Source organism: Phoenix dactylifera, chromosome 14 (assembly GCF_051530095.1).
Source record: "Phoenix dactylifera cultivar Ajwa chromosome 14, Ajwa_hap1_PhDact_Kaust_v1.1, whole genome shotgun sequence".
NCBI classification, from domain to species: domain Eukaryota; kingdom Viridiplantae; phylum Streptophyta; class Magnoliopsida; order Arecales; family Arecaceae; genus Phoenix; species Phoenix dactylifera.
The window spans coordinates 21,324,535-21,342,157 of NC_143203.1; the positions used below are offsets into that span (position 1 = coordinate 21,324,535).

At 39.5% G+C, this 17,623-nt stretch overlaps 2 protein-coding genes across 2 annotated transcripts; one reads left to right on the forward strand and one right to left on the reverse strand.

The window, feature by feature from the left end:
* Nucleotides 1-954: 954 nt before the first annotated feature.
* LOC103703474 (tryptophan synthase beta chain 1) lies at nt 955-7,453 on the forward strand. The gene is made up of 5 exons (XM_008786328.6): nt 955-1,384; nt 4,054-4,410; nt 5,110-5,552; nt 5,656-5,750; nt 7,161-7,453. Exons 1-5 carry the CDS (start codon nt 1,058-1,060, stop codon nt 7,334-7,336), a joined length of 1,398 nt encoding a protein of 465 aa, XP_008784550.3. The 5' UTR covers nt 955-1,057; the 3' UTR covers nt 7,337-7,453.
* A 3,093-nt stretch (nt 7,454-10,546) lies between these two features.
* LOC103703475 (glucose-6-phosphate/phosphate translocator 2, chloroplastic-like) lies at nt 10,547-15,831 on the reverse strand. Its single transcript, XM_008786329.5, has 5 exons — nt 14,692-15,831; nt 14,380-14,605; nt 13,544-13,766; nt 12,731-12,944; nt 10,547-10,877 (listed from the first exon to the last, which is right to left on the reverse strand). The coding sequence occupies exons 1-5, from the start codon at nt 15,214-15,216 to the stop codon at nt 10,866-10,868; spliced, it is 1,200 nt and encodes a 399-aa protein (XP_008784551.2). The 5' UTR covers nt 15,217-15,831; the 3' UTR covers nt 10,547-10,865.
* Nucleotides 15,832-17,623: the final 1,792 nt, after the last annotated feature.

The following is a 17,623-nucleotide window of genomic DNA, read 5'->3' on the forward strand; positions in this document are numbered from 1 at the left end:
GGGCTTTTTGGCGGGCCTGGGCCAAGATTTTAGGGCCGGCAGACTGGGCCGTAGGCCCGTCTATTAAACAGGCCAAGCTCAGACTTGGAATTAAGGCCCGCACCACCCTGGCCACAGCCCGAATTTTTTTTATTTTTCTTATATTTTTTTATTCATGCTTGATGTATTTGCATATTTAATTGATAACTGTTGTTGAAATGTGAACTTAATAGGATAATGGACATGTTCTAAGTTGTTAGCAATATTTAGTTATCCATGTTTAGCATTCTGATATATTTTAAATTATTTTTAAGTATTTTTTTAAAAAATAAACAAATAGCCTAGAAGCTTGAGAGCCAGAGTAAGGGCTGAGCTTGGGCCTTGAAAGTAGGCTCAAAGGTCGGGCCAGGCTGGGACTGAATTGACAGGCATTGATATGTTGGTTGCATGAATAGCAAAAAAAAATTTCTTTTTTATTAGATAGTACATGGTTATAAACCACAATACCACGACAAATAGCCATTAGAGCCACATCATCCATACATACGTATATGTATACACATCAAAAGTTAAAGTTTCATGGGAAAATCCACAACCCATTTGGCATTGTGGTTGGGTTAGTTCTATATTAGCTAGCTTCAACCTCATTTCCTTCAATATATAGGGTATATTTTGTGGTCCTATGTCTTTTTTGTTTTTTGCCAAAAAATAGAATATCCAGCACAATTGGTCAAATTGACTAAGGGGATTGGCTCGTTCTATGTCATTAAATCAGAGTAAGAAGATTATTTTGAACAATTAACCTGAAAAAACATCAATATAAAGTGCCTATGCACAAGCCGGCTTGTTTGTCTTTTGACTATTTCTTGGTCCAAAATGAAAAGAAAAAAAAAAAAAAAAACCAAGGCCTGGTGGGCGGGGTGGTTGTATTTGGACTTTATGAACGGCGACATGATACCCCCTGATTTTTACTTCAAATGGATTCAATGGATTTCAGTTATCTTAGAAAGGAAAAGTAGAAACGCGCATCCAAAGGGCTCCCTTTTATCGAGACCGCGACGGAAGCCCACCAAACCCCATGGCCGCACCCCCTAGTCGTCCGCTCGCCTCTTCTCTCCCCAAGCCCTCTCCCTCCTTCGTCGGCGTCCGAATCCCCCTAAAGCGCCTGAAAACCCGGCCGAGCACCTCGGCAATGCCGTCGCCGGCTCCAGTGTCCTGTGCCCTAAGCCGGGAGCCTGCCGCCATGCAGGCGGTGGAGAACGGCCGGCTGACGGTGGCCCAGAGGCCCGACTCCTTCGGCCGGTTTGGGCGGTTTGGGGGGAAGTACGTCCCGGAAACCCTAATGTACGCCCTCACCGAGCTTGAGTCCGCATTCCGGTCCCTCTCTCACGACGCGGAATTTCAGGTCATCTCTCTCTTTTTTTTTTTTTGAATTTTGTGTTTTCATAAAGTTTATGATTGAATATTTGATTGAGTGGTTAAAGATTTGGTTTTGACTCGCTCGATCTTTTTGCTTGTTCATCTTTAACATTTCTAAGTAGGTTGTGTTTTTTGGGGTGATCTTAGTTTATATTTGATGCCACCCAGATATATGAAGAGACGGATAATTTTAGAGGAATAAAAAGCATTCCGTCCCATTAGGGCTGGTTTGGTAGTTGGGATCTTTACGGTGCATAAGATTAAAAAACATTCGGGTTTTCATCCCATACGGGAAGAGACCTGATATCCCTTGGATGAAAAGCCACATAGGTTTTAAATCCAGTTCTATATCTGGACGCAAGAAGGAAGAAAAACCTAAGAACTTAAATCGGTCACGTAATAGTCATTTTGTATGGAGAAATGCAATGAATTAAGTAAAAACTAATGAAAGGAGATTAAGTTAAATTTGTACAATAATTAAATTAAAATAGAGTAATATGATTTAAATATCGAATGAGAGTAAACTTATGATATAGAGACTTAATCAAATCTCAAGTATTCAGAAAAAAAAGGGGGAAGGGCCAAAGAGAAGGTGGTAGATTTGGTGGGAGATAGTAAAGGGGATGTGGAAGAGGAGCTTGGATGATGATTGTTGGGTGGCCTGGCTATGATAAGAGATGGATAAGGGGAAGTAGAAGACAAAGGTTGGATGGTGGTGGATGGCACCAGAAGCGGGAGAGTGAAAGGGAAAAGTAGAGGAGGAGGTGCGAGTGGTGGGAGGCGGTGGTCAGGTGGCTGTCATGGTGGGTGATAAAGAGGTGGAGGATTAGTGGTTGAAGGTTGTGCTGGTGGTTGGGCAGCGTCCATGGTGAGAGGGTGGGAGGGAATTGTTGAACATGCCTCGGATGGATGCATGGAGGTGACGCCAGTGCGGATGAAGAATGCCCTAGAGATGAGATGAAGGGAAGCAGAGAAATGAGCTCAACACTTACAGCCTTAAAGAAAAGTCCCCAAGGGGAATTCTTCTTAAACAAGTGGATCGGGTCTTTCCTCCAAGTCTTTAACCCCAGGTTTGGTGATACAAAGAATCAAACAGGACCGCATGGACTATCCTCAGGTTCTGGAAACACAGTGGGATTCAGTCGCTTCTTTCACTTCCGAAAGATTCTTTTAGTGAATAGGTTTTCCTCTGTAATGCATAGTTTCATTAAATCCCAAACTGAGTATTTCCTTCCATTTATGAAATTTATGTTATAATTTGTTTTCCATGCCTCATCCATTGTTGCATAGTGATTAAAAAAATCACACTTTTGGATATTTTTGATTAATGATTGACTGCTCATGTGTATTAATCTGAATATAGATCTGTAAGATGTTATTAGGATCATTTGCATTTCTTTGATGATTTTTTAATTGGTTTGCATGTATCCATAGGCATTGTTTTGATGGTCACTGATTTTCTGAACTCTTTCCAGTGTGATAGCGCTACTACATGTCTTTATAATGACTATGGAATAGTCTTTGTGTATTATACAAATAATCTGTTGATCTATAATGAACTGTAATTTGTCTTATTTATGAAGATTTTTACATGTATTAGTATGCCAGAACTGTTGGGCTCAAGGTCTATTGTACCAATACCGGCCAACCGGCCGGCAGCATGGTTTGGTACGCCCCCATGTCATTCCATGCCGGGCCTATTCCGACATAGTAGAGAGAGTAAGAGAGTGGGAGAGGAAAAATAGGAGAGAGAAAAAGAGAGAGAGAGGAGGTTTGGAAGGGAGAGGAAGAGGGAGGGTCGTCGAAGGCCTACGGAGCCTCCAGAGGGTGTCAGAGGGGCCCCAAAGGGCTGGAGCAGGGACTCCGCCCTCCAGACCCCTGCTCCGACTCTTCAGGGCCTCTCCGGCGACCCTCCCTCCTTCTTACCTCCTCCCCCGCTCTGTCTCTCTCTTCTCCTCTCTTTCCTTCTCCTTCTCCCCTTTCATCCCCTTTTTTTGTTTAGGTTGCTAGAACCGTCTTAGTCCGCCGCCAGTACTGTTCGGTATGTCTTGAACCGGGCAGTTTGGGATGATTCTGTTGAAGTTGGTTGGGCTTCTATATAGGTCAGGCTTCTGGTAACTCTCTATTAGGAAGCCTAGACTGTTAAAAGAATTTATATTAAGGCCAAAGTTTTATGAGCATTTTGAAAAATTAAATTCTGATTAGTCAATTGTTAAATACATGTATCCTTCTCCTTCTTAGTTCTTTTCTGGTATGTTGGTTGTTTGGAGATACATTGGTGATACCATGGTAGGTTGACTTCTATACATTCTTTCTCTGTAAACTCTCATCTCTAGCCAATGAATGGCTGATTTGCTAAAATTTATATGTGCCCGATTCCTGTGTATCCCACTGGTTTAGCACTTGAACATCTTCACTGAAAGCAATTTACTTTTATAAAGAAAAATGATTTGTGTCAACGAGAGAAAATCCCCTTCTCTTTAGCATGAATATTTATCAAAATTGATGTCTAATGTAATTTTTATACTTTTCCATATTTTTCATTCATGAAGTCATCTTGTATGTAAATGCTCCCTTCCCTGTCCTTTTTGCTATCTTTATTTTGTTCATTTTATGCATTCTTCTGAATATTTTCTTTGAATTCTTCTCTTTTAGAAAGAATTGGATGGGATTCTTAAAGATTATGTTGGTCGTGAGAGTCCACTGTACTTTGCGGAAAGGCTTACAGATCGGTACAGACGCTCTAATGGAGAGGGTCCACACATTTACTTGAAAAGGGAAGATCTTAACCATACTGGCGCCCACAAGATTAACAATGCTGTTGCACAAGCATTACTTGCTAAGCGTTTAGGAAAGAAACGCATCATAGCTGAGACTGGAGCTGGTCAGCATGGAGTTGCCACTGCTACTGTATGCGCTAGATTCGGTTTGCAATGTGTAATCTACATGGGTGCCCAAGATATGGAGAGGCAGGCACTCAATGTTTTCAGAATGAGGCTTCTTGGGGCCGAGGTTTGTAGGAACATTCATCTTGTACTGTGTGAATGATTACTTTGAGAAATCTGTTTTTCGTTAAGACTTATCTATGTTCTAGTATGTTATGCATAGCAAGCCGTAATTGATATATTTCTTTCATCACCATGCATATGCATTTTGCTGCATGAACCATAAGGGCTTTCCTTCCTCATCTTCCCCATATCCAAAGCAGTATATTTGAATTTGTAGATGCTTCATGTTGGACTATGTTTCATTGCTTTAGGACTACCACATCAACCTTCCGTTGAACTTTTTTTTTGTACATCTATCTTTTATACACTTGTCTTTTCAAAGATTGTACTAACACAGGGGACAATTTAACACTTGGCATAAGTAACAAACTCACGCCCTACTAGGAACCACTCGTTGAGTCTCTCAGATCAATACAATTAAGCAGATGAGTATCTCTGGATCTGTAGGTGATCAATGTGTGTTTGAATGTGATAGAAAAGTTTCTTCTTCTTAGTCATCTTGAGTCTTGCTGATCTATAATTCTGTTTCATCCTTGTGTTGCCAACTCTGTCGTAATATGTAGAAATGTGCCTTTTTTGGGGAAGGACATGACATGGAACTTATTAAAACAAGAAGTGTTGTTTGACTTTTCTGTTTAGTTACTACTTTTTTATGTATTGCACTCTGCATTTTATGACTATGCTAACTATTGCCCTTATGCAGGTAAGAGCTGTCCATTCTGGGACTGCGACACTGAAGGATGCCACATCTGAGGCAATTCGAGATTGGGTTACTAACGTTGAGTCTACGCATTACATTTTGGGCTCTGTTGCAGGGCCACATCCATATCCAATGATCGTTAGAGAATTTCATGCAGTGATTGGCAAAGAGACAAGAAAACAGGCAATGGAAAAATGGGGTGGAAAGCCAGATGTTCTTGTTGCCTGTGTTGGCGGGGGTTCAAATGCAATGGGACTCTTTCATGAGTTTGTTGATGATGCTGATGTAAGGTTAATTGGTGTAGAGGCAGCTGGTTATGGGTTAGACAGTGGTAAGCATGCTGCAACCTTAACAAAAGGAGAGGTTGGGGTTCTTCATGGGGCCATGAGTTATTTATTGCAAGATGATGATGGACAAATAATCGAGCCTCATTCCATAAGTGCTGGGTTAGTATCATGATTCTAATAATTGGTTTTCAGATGGTTTTCTGTGACATGTTGATCTGCCATCTCTAGATTAACTCTGATTATTTCCTGTTTGATATGTCAGCTTGGACTACCCCGGTGTTGGACCAGAGCACAGCTATTTGAAGGACATTGGACGTGCTGAATACTATAGTATCACTGATCAGGAGGCTTTGGAAGGTAGTAGAAGTTACGAATCTTGTCGATATTTATTTGTGATTCTCATGTTGCTCTCATACTGGATGATATACCTTATGATAGGCGAATATGCCGATTTTCCTCTCTGCTGGATTTAAATGTTTCACTTGTTGCTTTGTGAATATTTTTTGATGGTGCATCTGGACTACGTCTTAACATCTCTCAATTTTAGTAGATCTTTCAAGGAATAAATGTTTTTGAACATCTGGTTATGTCACCGCCATTTTGCTTTGCAAATATAACTCTGCAATCACAAGATACATAAGTCATTGCTAACAAGGAGCTTGCAGGTTTGTATGTTTTAGATGAGGTTGTCTAAAAAGTGTTTTAGATGAGGTTTGTAAGCTTATATTCAAGTTTCTGTGAATGCATGGGTTTTAGCGGATGGATGAAGATTAACATTGTATATTGAAATAAAGAAAATAGACAAGATTTCTTGTAAAAGAATGCGTGTCTTCTCTTAGAAGACTAGGTAGGATATGAAATAAGTTTATTTGGAAATAATAAGCCAGAATCTTTGTTAAAAATTTAATATATTTTAAATGCTAAGCAACAACAAGATCTTTGACATCTTGTATAATAACCTTTTTTTGTTGACTTCTAAAGAATCATGGCAGAAAGTTTTAATTACACAGCAGGAAGCAGATGCTCATAGCACATGTAGTTGTAGAACCCAAATATTGTTCCAGTAAAGGTGCAATAGTGAAGGTATTCCTTAATTATCCTATTGTAGTCATTAGTATTTGACAAAGGAAGACAGAAGGAAAGAAATATTTTGGTGTTCTCAGATAGAGCCCATCTCACTCTTTGAAGAATATGTTATGGGGATAAAGCTCATGTCAATCATTGAAGAAGAATACATAGCTATATAATATGGTCAACTGCATTTGTCTATTTAGAAATAATTGTTATATCTCTCAACTTTGTGCATTTGTGACTGAAAACTAACTTAGCTAGTGTCACCTTCCATGTATGGCTAAGCATCTACTGCAAGAAAAAAAATGTGAAGCCTGCATCCATATATAGTTCATGATCAGTTCTGTCTTTTCCCCAACAATCTTTAATATCTCAAAATTTCCAAAAAATTCTTCCATCAAATATGATAGACTCAAATGTTCATCTGTTATAGACATCGATAAACAAGTCTTCTCCGTCTCTGTGTGCGTGCCTATGTGCATCCATGCTTGTGTGGGTGTCCTCTTCTTGACTTCTTTTCTCCCGTTTCTACTGCTTGTGGGATGCTTATCCACCGCTCTTTTTCGTGGGGGATGAGAATATAACTAACTCTTTACTGTCAAAGGAGTAAGAATTATTATTACCATAAAATCATGTTATACGTTATTTGTCTTAATTTCCTGGTGGACTCTCATCATACTGATTCATTATGCACAGCTTTTAAGCGTCTATCTCAGTTGGAGGGCATCATCCCAGCCCTAGAGACTTCACACGCATTGGCCTATTTGGAAAAACTCTGCCCAACACTACCCAATGGCACAAAGGTGGTGGTGAACTGCAGCGGCAGAGGAGACAAGGATGTCCAAACTGCTGCAAAATACCTTGATCTCTGAAAGATGATCAGAACTTTCCATTCTTCATGGAGATAACAGGAGATTTGCTTGAACAGTTTTGTTGTGTACCTTGTTCTGAATGGAATGAATGATCACTAAAACCTTTGCATTGTTTTATTTTTACATGGCATCAAAGCATGTTATGCCTTTTTTTTTGGTAATGACAGAAGTATGAGAAAATAAGGGGACACTGCTGGCAATGAAGAGATGACAAAAGGTGCACTATCCATTGGTGGTTGTCCATTGTTGTTATTATTGGAAAAAAGAAGTGTCACCAAAGCTGCCATTTTTTACTCCCCTCCTTTTCCCTTTTTTTTTGTAAATAAAGGTAGCAGTTCAGGTGATGGATTTAAATAGTGGATGATGGGCAAACAATGAACTATTGAAATCTTTCTCCCTCGGTCCAGATTAAAAGTTATTGATTGATATGTGTTTCATCATTTCAGGAACATAGCCTTGTTAATCTTCGCATAAACTAGCACATACCCTGTCAATTAAAGAATTTGGTGGAATCAAAGACAAACTTGTCATTGTATTCTCGCTAGCCTAAATCTAACTACATCTCTAACCAAACATCAAAATTCAGTTGTTAATCCATGCCATAAGTGCATTAATTTTTGTGCAGAAGGGAAACAAATTATGGTGTCAGCTGCAGCACCATACTGTGTTTATTTAAATTACAATTCTCTGGATTTTTGTCTCTCTTGATAGACCAAATTTTGGTGTTTTTCTCACGAACTTCACTGTCACAGCCCACTCCTAATAAAGCTTTGAAGCTCCATCCGCGAACCTCAATGTGCAGGGCCTCCCACTTTTTGGCGGAAGGACATTTTGGAACTGTCATCAGCTTGATATGGCCCTTTTTGCTTTTGCTTAGCGTCCTTTTCACCTGTCATATAATACTATCAACTATTTATTTTCTAAAAAAATATAATTTTATTTTAAAAATTGCACAAGTGCTTGATCTTTAGTTCCACCAGCCTAATGATTGGCCAAGTGATTGGTTCCTATTTGTATCTTGAGGTCCTCTAAATTTTCTGATTACTGCAAGTAGAGCTCCAACATTAAGTGCACTTGCTGCCCCCAATCCTCCATTGTAACTTAAAGATAGATGCTATTTAAATAACACGGGCAGCAGGTCCCATTTGCTTTTCATGCTAAATCTCATGACATGGACCACCAAATCTCGTGGTAGAATTGAGCCTCAATGTGCTTGTATGTTGCTAGCTCAACACGACACAAAGCTCGAACCCTTGAGCTAACCAGGTAGCATGGGCAAGTGCCATTTTCCCTCTATGCTATAGGGGTAGCAATTGATTGGGAGGTCAGGATAGGACATCAACATACAAAACCTTGATCCATACATGAACAAATACAAATTTAGGTTTAGACCACTCAGCCTATATATATCCACACCTCGATGACCCAATTTGACTGATTTGAACTGTAATATAATGTAATTTGCAAGTGTCACTCCATGATAACCCAACCTAACCTATCTTATATGATCCTTGCTGCTCATAGTGATTGGTGATGGCAAAATTGACTCAATATGAAAATTTGACCCAACCCAATTTTACCCTATTTAGGCTAGGTTTGAGTCATGTAGTTTTAGCTATAAATAGGGTATGGGTCAATTTTTTCTAAGCGGAACTTTAAATAGATCGAGTATCGGTTGTGTATAGATCAGAATTTTGACCTGACTAGGAGCCAACGTGATGCAATGGCTCAACAATATAAAAGATAGTTTGAGCACAAATTTATGTGCTTAAGGGGATGGCATATATGAGAGGTTGGAACTGCCGAATACTATTTATCCACTTGAGAATGCTTGATCAGATAGCATTTTTCCTTTGTAGACATCCATTGGAGTTGATTGGGGTGGTCTATCACGTTCAATTAAAGTTCACCAAATTAGAAACCATGATGGAAATTAGAATATTATATTTCTACAAGAGGTTTATGGGATTTCTCTACCAAATTGTCATGATTTCCAAAATAGGGGCTCTCATCAATCTAATAGAATTAGGTCGTTTTCTTGTTGGTCAAATAGTAGCAAAAAATATGTAAACCGTACGAATAGAAACAAGTGATCCATTTAATAAAATTGCCACAATATTTTTGCCAAAAATATGTGAATATTTTTTTCTATCTATTTCATTTATTTATTATTTTTCTTGCTTGAAATTTTTATAGGAATTAAGTTCAGTTCCTACCACTATCTTTCTGACTTAAGAACATCCTAAACTTTATGAAATTATGGACTAGGACGAAATTGGTAATGCCTATACTGAAATTAGAAAGAGAGTTTTCTGAAACCCTTGTCATGGGTTGTACATCATTGTTCTGTGTATTGTTTGTGAGCCTCACTTTGTGTGGGCTTTTTAATATACCCGTACAGGTCGATGCCAAACCACAATTTTGCCTACCATAAAAGACAACACTTAAATCCAAATAGAACTTTCCAAGTTTGCCTTCAGATGGAGGATCAGGACCCTTTTTTCCTCTCTCTCCTTCTAGTGTGGAGTAGCTGAAGAGGTGTGGAGTGCAGTTCAAAGAGCATATCCTAATTTACCATGCTTCTCAGATGTTGTTTTCCGATAGACTTAACAATTTTGGTATCAAAACTAGCAGGAAAAAAAAATCATGAGTCATGTATCATCATCATCCGTTTCGGTAGTCTCTGATATTCTCATGATCCTTCTCATTTTCTTGGCAGCAATTACCCTAACCTTAACAAATGGTTACAAGTTGTTTACCTAGAGTTTAGATATGAATATGGCAACTACTAAGTTTTTTGATAACCAGTAGTTGTTTCGCATACTTGCTCTTAGCTGAGAGAGGAGTTCTGGTTTCACTGATGCTTCTCCATTTCACTCCCAGATGCTTCAAGCTCTTCCAGTTCTGTATTTCCACAATTCTGATATCAAGATGCAACTCTGAACAACTCTCTGTGCATGCATTGTGTGCCATTTTCTAGTAAAATATAAAGAACAGGAAGGCCCCAGCACCAAGTTCAAAAGTGATCAAAAGTTTCTCCTCTCTGCTGCAATGTACTAACCATGAAACGAATAACTGATTCGATCCAAATTTGAGGAGCAAACAGCTCATCCTTGGTGAAGTGAAGTACTCGGTCCCCTTGCACTTCCTGCTCTTTAGAAAGGCTAGGGCACAGAAAGCAGTATCCACATGGAAGGAAGAATAAGACAGTTGTGCACGCAGAGCTGTTCGATATATAGTTTTACCTCACAACAAACATTGTCAAATAACTTTGAGCCATTATTTCAAACGACACTTGTTTGTGGCTCAAATGCAAAAAAAGTAGTTTGCGTATGATGATCATACCAATGACTCTCGGGGAAAAACAGCACAGGTCTTCATTCTGTAATTATTAACTATATAAACTATATCTACAACAAGCTGATGCTGAACCCTGCCCAAAATCGAGTCAGCCACCACCATATAGTCACAGCAGCTGTTGCGTACATGAAGTCGACCTTGTTACTGGATCCTCCAATTCCTTCGAACCTTACTGCTTTGCCTGTATCACAATACCAAAATTTGTTAGTTACCACACTGGCTACCATTAGCACCACGCATGTCTACGACATCTAATAGCAAGCATTATAATTCTGAAGCCTTTTACAAAATTAATGAATCCACAATGTAGAGATATTATACTAAAATATACTTTTGTGCCTGAGATATCACAAGCTACCACTAATACTTGCACAACAAATTATTGGTTCTCCCTGAATTCTTTTAATGTATGTATAATGCCCAACTTGCAATCAACCGTGAAAACCTAGCATATATTGAAATCATGCTAAATTCTTTAGCCCCAGAGAATCACAAGCCATCATCGACAGCTGTTGCTCACAAATCATCGGTTCCTCCTAAATTCTTTAACCAAAGTATAATGTCTGACTTGCATCATGACCATGATTTCCTGCAAGATATGGGACTGGGGAGTGGGCAGGGAAGGAAGAGAAGGGAGAAGACGCGGGGCGCGGCTTTCATCAGAAAGCTCGGTTAAGCACATCATTTGGCTTCTGCAGAAGAATATTTTAAGGTTTGCAGTCAGTAGAGGTCTTGGGGCCAACTCCAAATAGTCAGGGCAAAGTTGGATTGTTGTTGTTATATCAGCAGTGATCCATGGGCTAAATGGCTAAAATGCCTTGTATGTGCCAATTGTCTTTATTATCTGAAAGGGTTAGAAGCAATAAAATTTTCTCAAATACTCCATACTGGAATCAAGATCCTGGACAGCTTACTAGAAAGGAATAGATTAGAAACCAATTGTATGCGCTAATGTCATCATATAACATGTTAATTCCTGAGGTGATGTATCTAACCAGCCATGCTTGCATGCAGCATAAATATTTCACCCTTCATCTGTAAAAAATCTAGCACTCAATTATGATCGATATAATTCTCCACAGGTTGATTTGTTTTCGATATCATAAACTTGTAACAATATTATTAGGAAAAAGAAGTGTTCAACCGCATTCATAATTTTTGCACAAAGACTGATTGCAGCTGGTCACAAGATCAGTCACATGGGGCCTAAATTAATGGCATGTGCTGGGAGACAGAATGTAGTGGCTATTATAAAATATTATTGCATCTAATTCCTGATCCCTAGAAATGTTTCTCAAAGAGTATAATATCCTAGTGTTTTTTTCTTCTTTTGCAATTTCTAGGAATAAGTTTCTTAGAATGCACTCATGAATCTTTAAATGCACTTTTCTGGTTGATTGTTTTATAATATAGATGTCACAGAAAGTAATATTCTGAAAAACAAATTTTCCACAAGAAAAGGTTTATCAATTAATTTTCTGCATTCATTGGTTGCGACTTTCTTCAAAATGAAATCATGAAAACAACAAAACAGTGATAAAGTCCAACTCATTTACTCGATTGTTTTGTACAGACCTGCTTCCAGAACATTTGCCAATCAAACGGACCTACACAACTACACGACATGGATGATATTAACTTGAGGACCAATTGTATTTATTACTACTTCCCATCCGAGCACTAAATTAAGCATGAAACACTAAGGCTTAACTCATTCAGATTTTCATAGATTTGAGCAATCTGTATCTTGGTTCATACCATAATAGTTTGTGAGAAATCAGACGTAGTTCAATTTTCTTTTGAAAAGTGATGCATACAGACAATCATCAAACAAAAATGGACAAAATGCACATTTTGTAGTTTGGACTATTCAACACCATGCACAAGTGTCCAGCTCATGCCATACAAAACATATTTACAATATTTCTGTTCAGGGTTCACTAGTAGTCCAAGCAAGGGCTTTCCTGTCATCTCAAAAAAAAAATAACGCTACCATATCCTATTTTCAATAAATATCAAAAAATAAAAGAATACCTGAGAGTATAAGAAAGTCCCAAGGATGGCGATGGCAGCTCCAAGTGCATTGATGGGTTGGACAGGTGTGTGGAAGATTATGATGGAAGAGACAATGACAGAAATCCGCTTCATGGTGTTACCAATACTAAATGTCAAGGGAGAGATTTCGTCCAAGGACATGTAGGAAACCTGGTTGTACAAGTGGTAGAAGATGCTCTGGGCTGCAACCCACCTGCCATTTGCGGTTTCAAAGCCACCTCATTTTCATCATTAACCAAAACATAATAACGAAAATGTACACCTAATATTTTACTTCCTAATATAGTGGAAGTAAGTTCAAAATTGGCTTCAACGAAGCGTATTCTACACGTCAAGTGCAACGATAACAAAATTTCGCCAATGGAATCAGAAAGTCAAAGAAAGAAAAGCAACTGAAAGTTGGTCAATTCGATACGAACCTTCTAACTAACAAATACATGACAGGTTAGTAAAAGACAGATTGGAAGACTTAGAAATTAAATTAGAAAACCAAAGAATCACAAAAACCTGCCTCATCAAGTGAATAACATGAAACACTTACTGCAAGCACGCAAAATTAAATCTTCCAATTACAATAGATCACTGGGAATTTTTATGACTGCATGACAGTTAACTAATTTTAATCATTTCCCATCTCGACGAAGACAATTTGGAAAATACAAGTCCTTTCAACTTCAGGTAACAATAGCACAGGTACAACAGGTAAATGGTGATAACGGGCACTCTAAATTACTGTCCTGACAACAAAGAAGGATTTGACAAAGAAAGGCCAAGAAACAGGGTTGTGCTTACCAGATGAACTGGGGACCAATTTGTGAAAGTGCCGTCTCCCAGCCAGCAGACCACATCTGGGGGCCTTCGATTGCAACAGCAAAAGGTGTGAGTATGAAGAGCGACAGAATTGATAGGCAAGCATAGTAGTTCATCCCGCTAACCGACTTCCCCGTCATCCCCCTCTTGGAGAAGATGTTCCGGAACACAAATGCCAGGTTGGATATCATCGCACCCATAAAACCTGAAATCACAACAAACATCCACCATGAAATAAACCAAAAAAGATGGTTACTTTGAGAAGTTCCCATAATAGCCCTCAAATTTTGAAGTACTCAAATTGCCCCTAAACTCCACCAATTCAACAGTATTGGTTTGAAAGGTAAGTAACAATGGACCCAGTTTAGCTAAAGTGGTTTGGAAGGCAAGAAAGGAGCTCTGAAAGTGAAAGGGTCATAAAAAGAAAATGGAGAGTGTATCTATACTGATTTGAAAGACAAAATCATCAACTAAACAAATTTTCCAACTTTTCTTCTTTTTTTTCCTGTTCAGAATTTTGACCGGATATAAAAGGTTGAGAACACAAAAAAGACAGAGTTGAAATGTCCAAATCAATTCTTCAATAAACCAAAAAAAAAAAAGTTACAAAGTTATCTAGGTTCCTTTTAGCATCAAATACATAAAATTTATTTTTCAATTGGTTTGCGAGCTTTGATCCATAAAGCCAAAACCATGTATTATTTACATCTAAAGTCGCATCTTAAGATCTGTAAGAACATTGAAACAGCAATTTAAAACAAATAAACACAAACTGCATGAACTTTTCTAAACAAAATTCTTTCAATTCCTCTTCATACCAATCATGTTAAAATTGAGCTCCGTGACCGCGGCAAGAGCACAACCCCCTATAATTGGCACAAGAGACAGATAAACCGGCACCGGAAATGTCTCTCCCAGCAGAAACCTCGACACCAGCACGCTGAACGCTGGCTCCCCGCTCTTAATTATATGAGTAAATGACACCGCCACCTTCGACATGCTCACCGTCGCCGCCACATGCCCGATCGTATGAGCCACTGCCACCTGGTGCAAAGAAAACCAATCTTTAAGAACGCCAATGAGCGGCGATACAAACCCTAAAATCCAACTAAAGATTCGATTTTTATTACCGGGAAGAGGACTTTCCAGAAGTTGAAGTCGGTCTTGGGGGCCTCGGCGATCCTGGTGGCCCAGGAGATCAACATCATGAGGGAGCCGGTGGCGAGGGAGAGGGTGGATGTGAGCCAAGGGTAAGGGAAGGCATTGAGGACCTTCTTGTTATAGATGTTGAACACCACGTTGAGAGCCCACCAGGTGGCGAAGTAGATCCCGATCTTTACCTTCTGGGCGGCGGCGGAGCGAGTCTCCTGATGGGAAATCTCCACGTTCTCCGAACTATCGGCCTCGTAGGCCTCGCGCTTGAACCCGAGTCCGCGGGGCTTCGCGGTGGAGAGGAATCCATCGCGGGAACTGAAGCCAAAGCCCTCCGGAGATGCGAGGTACAGGGGTTTCCGCGAGGAAAGGGAGAAATTAGGGGTTTTGACCGCCAAGATGGATGGAAGGACATCAAGCTTAGGTCTTGGAGCTGCCGATTTGGACCGGACGAGATCGGCGACGCCGAAGGCCGCCGCGGGTTGCGTCAAAGAAGAGATCATGTTTCCAAGCGATCGGTTCGAATGAGGGAGAGATCCAGAACCGAACTTTAGGGTTCCCAGAGGCGGACAACCCGATGGAAGACTTTAAAAAGGCGATTCAATCGAGCTCTCTCCGGGCGATAAGAACAAGAGTAACCTTGGAACACAAAAAGATTCCTCTTTTCCTCGTTCCGGCGCCTAAAACCCTGAGAAAACCCCAGAAAACCCGCGGCTTTCTCTGGTTTTCCCAGCAGAGGCGCCAAGAGAAAAAGATCGAAAATGATCAAGCGATACTCCTCAATCAACCAAGCTCAATAGGGAGAAGAAAAAAACATAGGACGAGGCACCGGGATAGGGGCGACTGTAAACCCAACTCTAGGATTTTATAAAGCCCGAGCCCTAAAAATCTGGGGGCTTGGAGATCTCGATATGGAAGGGGAGGGAGAGACAGAGGTTTCCCGAGTAGAAGGGAAGGTGGGTAGGTGACCGAAAGAGAAAGGGAGGAGAGGGAAAAGTTTCGCACGGAATTTGCCCATTTTATTCCTGGAATACCCCTAGATGGCCTTTGTGGGGAAATTAGGGGCATGAACGACCTGGCGGCCCCTTACCGACCCAGGAGGCCAGCCAGGGAATATCATCAGCATATGCGCATAATAAATTGACTGTGTAATAAAATAAATTAGATTATATTTTATCTTTCTTTATATTTTAATTTTATAATATTTGTTGAAACTATGGAAGGTGCATGCACAGGAATTTTCCATAGCTGACCTTCTCCCAATTAGATGATCCAGTTTTTTTTTTTAATTATAATGACAAGGCCCTTGTTATAATTTAAACTAGAATAATTTGAAGAAAATGTAACTAGCATGTAACGAAAAATGGCATAGAGTTTGTTAATGTACTGGTGCAATTAGAAAATTATCCCGTGGCATAGAAGGGTTTTATCTTTGTTATCGACCGCTGATCTCATAAGAGATAGGACGTAAAAGGAATGATGAAGTTAAAAAGATCAAATTATAATCAGATACATGACCGTTGGATCTATTACCCAAATTTTTTTAACCAAAAATTAAAATAAATTACTATCCATTTTTCCATCATTTTATCTCCATTAGATATGTATATCACAAGCTATTCTAAATATGCTAATCCTAAGCAATTCGGTTTTCCATCTCTATCCTATCTTCTTAGCATCCCTCCTCCTCTTGGTTGGTTCCCATGATAGTTACACCTCCTCCGGCCTCCATCCTTACACGGCTATGCCGGTATATGCCACCGATAACTATGGTGTATTACTATGAATTTCATTCATTGTGCGCTTGTCTCAATGATTGGCCTACAGTAATAGGCCGCGATGATTGGTGGCGCACACCAATGTGGCTATGTATATAGTGCAACCAATAATTCCCTCCCACTTCTCTCATCCTCCTCCTCATTTTTCTCTCCTCTTCCTCCTCCTTTTTTTTTCTTCATTGTCATGGACGTCGTCTTCTTCTCCTCCTCCTTCCTTTTTCTTCTACTTCTTCTTCCTTCTCTTTTTCTTTTTCTTCATTGTTGCCTTCTTATCCCTTCCCTTTGAAAACAACAAAAATGAAAATAAACAAAAAAAAACTCATTTGTTTTTCTTACCATATGCATTGCACATGTAAGATAAAATGATTTTGAGCCTTAGTAAAATAAGAGGTGCAATATTTGTTGGTTATGCATGTAACATAGGAATGGAATGGGCTAAAACATAATAACTCGAGCTCAAAATAGGTTGAACTTGAATTGGCGGCTTAGGCAGTGTGATCCATCTCCATAGTTGAGACTATAAAATCAACCTAACCTGACTATAAGCCATATCTTATTGAACTTGTTGCCAAAAGCAATGTGATCAGTCCGATCTAGCCTAACAAAACTTTTTATCTTAAGAGTGCCATCAACAAGATTGACCAGTGCACCATGTCTCTTTAGAGCTCTGATATTTCAAGCTGCTAGATTCTATCACCAGCATCTACAAGTCAAATAGCCCCGGATTATGTTTTTTGAGTGCAACCCTCCAAGGCTTCAACTTGGTGTGCCACTACATGCTACATGCGTAAATATATCTGTATACATTCTTTTCAAAAGAAGAGATTAGGACCCGTGCAGACGTATGTTTAGTCCCATATCGATAATTCACTGGATAGATCTTTGGTATTTATATAGAATAAAAGAATTTAAAATAATATTTTATGGCTAGCTATGTTGAGTGAGGTCCTGGATTGTTACACTTTATCAACTCAACCAATTGGCGCTTCATACTATCACATGGTTGGTGGAGTTTTATACAAAGATGTTTATGGTTGAGGTTGATGAATTCCATTGGGCGTCTACTTATCAGCCCAACATAATTTGGCCCAACACTGTTCCTCAGACTGTGAGCCCAAAAAATTCACGCGGG